The following is a 7,012-nucleotide window of genomic DNA, read 5'->3' on the forward strand; positions in this document are numbered from 1 at the left end:
TGCAAATGTACATGATTTAACTAATCCTGAGACAATATCAATGTTCTTCTCAAATAATAATATAATTCTGATGTATTTCACTCTACTATTAGCATAAATAAATCTCTATAACATAAAACAAGCAATAACATTTAACTTGTACCTTTTAATATTTATACTACGACATCCAAAAAGCCCTGAGCCTCACCAACTGTTAGGTCCTTATTCTGCTTTTGTATTTTGCGAAGTGCAATGAAAAGGCAAAAATAGTTGTGCAAATCATATTTTTCAGATTATTTACACTTGGTGTCATCAAGCATATGGATAATTCAATCACAAGTTTTTTCTTCCAACATTACATGAAATCATGTCAACATGTGCAACTTAAACAACAACTTGTCTTAAGATTTTAGTAACTTAGTTTGCTGCCATCTAATATTTGAACTCATAAATGAATTTCATGATCTCAACAATATCATTAGTCAGACTTTTACATGTTTCAGATTCACTAAAAGTCACAACATTTGCAGATTTGTTTCCGAAAGCTCTAAAGAAATGTAAAGGAAGCATGAACTGCTTGATTCACATGTAGCCAAGCAACCAACTAATGCTTTATTTAGTTTATTCTATGCTTTTGTTGTCATAAAGAGCTCATTATTGAGTCTACAAAAACATTTTAGAATTAAACAGGTATTTGTTTAAAAAAAATACAATGTCATTCAATTTAAATCCTGAATATTCCAGTATGGGGAATGAACTATTTCTATGAAGTTACAATCTAACTCACAAGAATAAAACAGTAAGTTATAAATAATAAAAAGGCCATAAGCTGCACCAATAAAAGTCACCACCATCATCCTGACAATAGCATGCTGTATGACAGAGACCACTACAAATACTAAGAGGTGAGGAGGCTGTCATTACCTTCTGCAAAATCCTGAATCAGCTGCGGTGAACTGAGATCTCCTCTTTTTATCCCGTTGTCCTGAGAATGCTGAGCTGCAGAGGAGAGCTGCTGCTGCATGCAAAACACAAACACACCAGTGTAACTTTCTCCAGTGACTCACACACAGCAGGCTGCTGCTGGGCCTCATGTGGCAGGAGTGTGTGAGTGTGTAGTTTCAACAGGGTGGGAGTTAGGGGAAAAACCTCCTCAGTGTGCAAAGAGAGGGGGATGGGAGTGGAAAGGAGGGTGGGATGGCTATTTTGTAGAGGAAATAGAGGGGAGGGTGGCCACGCAAACACAAACACACATTCACACTCACACACACTCCTGCTGCAGAATAAGCTAAGTGACTGCAGCAGCTGTTCAGAGGAGGAAACTGCACTCACCAAAACTAACAGCAATTGGCAGATCAGTCCTCACACGGGGTCTGAAGGACCAATCAGACGACCCGGTGAGAAGCTTTGTGGGACACTAAGAGGGGCCAATGAAGACAGAGCAGAGAAGTGATTGAAGTTTTCTTCTCACAGGAAACAAAAGCACGGTGGGAAATCCCATCCTCTTCCAATTGCAAAGGGATTGTCTGGAGTTTCTGGTGGATGGAAACAAAAGAAGATTTAAGAGACACTCCTATTTTTTTGTCAGTAAAAATAAATCATTCAAAATATTGTTTCTAATTTATAAAAAAAATAATGAAGACAATTGCAAGTAAATGTATTTTCATCAACAAAATTTCAAAAGTATAAACATAAAAAGGTTTCTGCTCCAACTGTTGCACATTTCTACAAGAAGAAACATATTCAACAGATCATCGTTTTGTTTTCAGACACTGTGAAAACTTGACACAAGAGCTGCAACACATTGTGTTTGAATTTCGGCATTTTAATGTAAAACAAACATTGACGAACGGCTACCTCCTCATATGGACACCAAGATGCACAACTTTACAGTCGATGCCTGTTTATCTTATGCTTAGAACAAATCAATGTGTGGATGTGTGTGAGTGACAAAGTGCCACAACTTTCTCCAGCGGGACAGAAACAAAACAGAGATTTATCTTTGGACCTCTACAGCCAGCAAACAGTTTCAGTTATTACAGCTAGAAACTAGCACTCAGGTCAAAAAAATGGGTGTGGTAAAGGACACGGACCTGAACATTCGGAAACACATAAAGACAGTTACAAAGTCAGTCTTCTATCATCTGGACATTTCTAGAACAACATTCCGTTTTTATACACCAAAAATCTGAAACTGCAAAACTGCTGAAACACTTAGTTCATTTAATCAAGGATAAAAGCCTACCTGTTTAGAGGTTCCTTTGATTAATAACAACGGGAATGTTGATCAATATATTTGATGATCATCATTCTTGATTAATTTGATGATGGTATTCGACAAAATAAAATGTTTATTGCTTGTTTTACAATTGTTGAATTTATTACGTTTCTATCATGTAAAACAAACTTGAAATGACAATTGATGCAATGAGTCTATTAATTCTCTTGTCTTAAAATTTTTTACTAACCTTCAAAAATTACTGCAAAGTTTAAGAAAAAGAATAATCATAAAGTAAATGCAGTCAGTCAACACAAGTCAGTCAATCCATGTGTTGCTGAGCTTTGGGAAATAACTGGAATGTGGTAGCAGCTTAAGGAAAGTCAGACAGAAGTGAGGCGTTCACCGCAGTCAGATGCTAAGGAATGAGGAAGGATAAAAGACAGAAACTAATCTTATTCAATAGATCAACACGTCTGGGAGGAATGCTGCAAGACTGCATTCTGCATTCGAGACACCTGCTCATCTGAAGCGTAGGTCAAACAAAAACTGGTTGGAAAGGAAAATAAACATTCATCCTTGACTTCATAGTGACCAAACATCCTTTAGAGTCAAAACCTGCTCTTTTAAGAAAATACTCAGGAAAATAACGTCAAAGGTCATGAAATTTCTGAAGTTGTTGTGGTTTAGAAACTTAAAGTCTAATCCCTTTATCAGGTCCAGAAATGTAAAGTACCGGTATGTTGTTTTGGTTTGCTGGTTTCGATATGGTTCACACACAGCAAGTGACTCATACCATGACTAAAGTGGAAAGGTAATTACAAATAATGATGAGCAAAGTTAGACGTGACCAACTTCTCATCTTTATAAGCCAGAGCTGAGCAACCAGCTGTCATCAAGATTTACAGGATGCAGATCACAAGTAAGTGATGGAGGAAACATGTTAGGGGTGGAGTGACACCCGAAATGTAGATCAACGTTGGAAAAACTGTGAACTGCTTCATTTATATGTGAGATACACTGAATTTATCAGTTTATTTATTTTACTGTTCATGTTTATTATAGTTCACAGGTACCCCACACAATTTGTTTTATTATAATAAGTTAATTCCTTCAGAACTTTATATTGTGTCTGTCTTGTGCCGTGATCGTCTGTACTAATATTTCCTATATGTCATTGAATGTGTCTGTTTTACGTGTGTTCCTCGAACGTGCCGTTTTGCGAGCCAGTGTTCTGTTTTTCGTGTGCTGAGGAGCGTTAGGCACCAGGTGTGACAGACTGAGTTTTCTTGCGTTAAGGTAAATAAAACCCTTTTAATTCACAAAGACAACTCCGGACGTCATCTTTGCCTGATCCCAGCAACATATACCTGTTCACTACAGTGGCAAAGTGTTCAATCTTATGTTCATCATTTAGCAACAGTCAAACAAACGGCACATGCACAAGGTGAAAAATGCAAGATCATATATTTATTGCCAAAATAATCTTTCATTTTGTCTCACAAGTTTTTTTCTCCAGCTAAACTTGCTTAGCTTGTTAAATTCACATTGGACTGACTCAGCTAAAAATAATAGTGGCAATAATTGCTTAGACATTGATCCTATCAAACTTCAGTGCTGCAACAGCCTTACCGGCAGTGAGAAGATGACAATTTCACAACTTCCTTACCCCACAGACAAGTGTTTCAACTTGAGTCATCAGCCAAATATCAGTGGTAAAGGTTTCAACCTCATCGGAAAGAATTTATTCCTATAAGTGTCTTCACCAACTGCAAACTGTTTCATTTATACTCTGTAGTTCCTCTTTAGTTGTAGACTCCAGTTCTGACACAATCTGTTGTTCAGCTTTCTTCCTCAAACTGCAACAAAAGCTGCACAAATCAAAAACCATCAACAGAAAGATGCCATAATGCAGCATGACTTTGCTCACTGTTTTCACACCATAGTGAGGATTCATCTGAACATGTGAACAGTTTCATTGCTGGATGCAGCCGGACATGGCCTTCAACTGTATTATTTACAACAAAGGAGGTTCAGGGAAGTTTCTGCAATGAAGAACGATAGGATGTAAACAAATAATTGGAAATAATCTTCTACAGAACAATAAAACACTTCAAATGTTTAGAATTTGAAAAAAAGTGGGGAAAATCTGAATGACCTCAGACATTCAGGACCAAGAACTGTCTGACCTGGAAATGTTGTCTTAGGCAGCCAACAGTAAACATGTGTTCCTTATCCTGTATGTCAAGATGTGATACATTTATCCCCAGAAATTAAAGTCGTTCCCCAAGAAGATCTCTCTGAATTTCCTTTTGGCGGTTGTGAAAGTTGCTTCTCCTGAAACTTTTTCATGAGATTCAGTCTAGTCAATCAAAAAACTGACTGAGTCACGTTTGGTTTTTGATTTTGTGGGAAAGGAAAACCAGCACTTCATTATGTTAACTATCAGCACCACATGTAACTTGATGTGTCCACAATATCAACTATACCCATATCCAACACACAAACTCATTTATTTGCAGAATACTGATGAAGATTTCATCAAATGTTTTTGCAATTTCTCCCCCAAACTGATTTGACAAGACATAGCGGATTCAAAATGTTGTAAACATCTGCATTCTTGTTTCTGAAATATCTTCATACATTACAGGATGGAAGATAAAGAGCCAGTTATGTTATTAATATTGTTTCATACATTTCATGGAAATTTTTTTTTTGTTTTTTTTACTTTGGGTCTTATGCAGATTGAGTAGTCTTACAGCTGGTCATTTAAGATGAAAAACTTTCTCTCCAAAACAAGCAAAGGCCCTTTATTATTAAGTTAATCAGACTCAAGGTGAAGCGTGGCTTTTATAACAAAGAAATAAATTATTTGCACTTGCTGTGTTGTTTCCTGCTTAGTATTTCTGGATAATGGCATCAGCGAGTATGTACTCATCATAATTCTAAATAAGGTTCTTGGGTAATACATTTCCCAAAAACAATATGAGAAATGTTCAAACTAAATGTGAAACTGAAGTGACTTGCAAACCTGTTCATACTCCTAGAAATATTTCATTTTCTCAGGTGTATTTCTTTGAGATTTTGAAATGGTGACAGGTGATTTATAAGACTAATTGTTCTGGAATTTGCGTAGAGGTATCAAAATAAATGATTATGAATGCCACATACTAAAATAAATGATTTCCTTCTACTTCACTGTTAGGTACTATTTTGTACTGCTTTATGACAAAAATGACAATTGTGGATTTATGATGACAAGATGTGTAAAAGATTCAAGAGCAAAGCACTAAACAACTTACATAGCCCACATTTAGAGTTTAATTGTAGACAGCAGAATCCACAATGACTGTAGGCACTATAATAGCACATAATTACATATGTGTGATTAGCTTAAGATGACTATTTATTTTTCTGTCATTTCTGTTTGGCCTTTGAAAACCAACTACAGAAGGAAGAACTTAGCATTTAAAGGGTTGAAGAGAAACAAAAACCACAAAGGCAAAACAAATCTAATGTTTTTGTCTACAACCTGATCAACCAGGAATTGTACATTTATGAAATAATGGTAAATTGTAATAACGAGCTCAGATCATTTACGAAAAAAAGAAAAAAAAAACATATCAGAAAAATATCACAGCTTATAAGAAACTATATTTCGGTAACCAGTCAAAATGTACGTTATTTCATTTGATTGTATAGCATGTGAGCAGAAAGATATACATTAACAAATTTCTTACAATCACCTCTATTTTTGTTTTGGTTTTTTACTGTTATATTTCTACCCCGCCGTTCATATGTATGTCATGTGTTTCACGATGTCAACCGTTGACTTACAATTATTTAAAAATAACTTTAAATGAGAGAAGACACGAACAGAAACATCACAGTGTCGTAAAATGTCAAAGTTTTCCACTTCCACGGAGCACAGACTTTTTAGTGGCCCTTTAAAAATCCCCACAATAACATTAACGCAACGCGCAAAGAGCAATAAAAAGCTAAACGCTCCGTTTCGGTGAGGACTGAGGAACACGATCCGTCTGCTGCCTCACCTTCAAGCAAATAAATGCTGAAATAACAGAAAATGTGAAGAAAAGAGTTTTACCATGTTGTTATCTTTCTGTCATCGCGTATTTACTCCAGCTCAGATGTCTGAGGCTCTCCACGTTCCACCTGTTGTCAAAAGCAGCTTGTCAAAACACAAAAAGAACTGGCTAAAGCTACTTCCTGGTTTCCTTACAAAATAAGAGTCCGCTCAAACCTTCACATCCTGTGTCGTTTCAGAATAAGGGAAATTTCATCAATGTAGCTCCTACTGTCTGTTTGATTTAAAAATATATAGAAATTAAATAAAAGCGTTAAGTCTGACACAAAACGAAATAAATAATAGATAAAAGAAATCAATAAGGTGGAAAAAACAGTCTAAAGCTCTGTGTCTGTTGCTTTATCGATATTTTATTCATGATTCACTATTAAACACATCTCCCTATGTCAAACCATTATTTAAAAAATAATTATCAGTAATTTATATCTACTTATTATATATTGGTTCATTATTCTCTCATTTTTAATTATGTAAAAAAATGTGGTAGCATTTTCTGATGGGTTGTAAATTTTTGCATTAAGATCATAGCATAAAATAAATTTTGATTCAGTTAATCAAAAAAAACAACAAAACACTGCAGCATTGTGTTTTCTACGTCTCATTTATTTTAAGTCTTCTCTTAAATAAGTCTAATCTTGCTTGAGAATAAACCCATAGTTAGACTAGAGAGACCAGTAACAAATAGAAGTCGTATTTGTCAAAAAAAAAAA

General features: G+C 35.4%; 1 protein-coding gene across 3 annotated transcripts in view; it reads right to left on the reverse strand.

Moving 5' to 3' along the window:
* arhgef37 (Rho guanine nucleotide exchange factor (GEF) 37) overlaps positions 1-6,438 on the reverse strand; it is a 29,578-nt gene extending 23,140 nt beyond the window's left edge. The window contains exons 1-3 of one of the 3 annotated variants that reach the window (XM_008420862.3): positions 6,303-6,438; positions 1,312-1,514; positions 904-994 (exon numbers count right to left, since the gene is read on the reverse strand). Coding sequence is in view for 1 of the 3 variants with exons in the window: in XM_017307260.2 (XP_017162749.1) it covers positions 904-1,003 (100 nt within the window). In the remaining 2 variants the exon portion in view is untranslated. Of the gene's footprint in view, positions 1-903; positions 1,004-1,311; positions 1,515-6,302 lie in introns of those variants that run through there. The other 2 variants (XM_008420860.3, XM_017307260.2) reach the window with 2 other exon arrangements.
* Positions 6,439-7,012: the final 574 nt, after the last annotated feature.

Source organism: Poecilia reticulata, chromosome 10, assembly GCF_904066995.2.
Source record: "Poecilia reticulata chromosome 10, P_reticulata-male-v2, whole genome shotgun sequence".
NCBI lineage: Eukaryota > Metazoa > Chordata > Actinopteri > Cyprinodontiformes > Poeciliidae > Poecilia > Poecilia reticulata.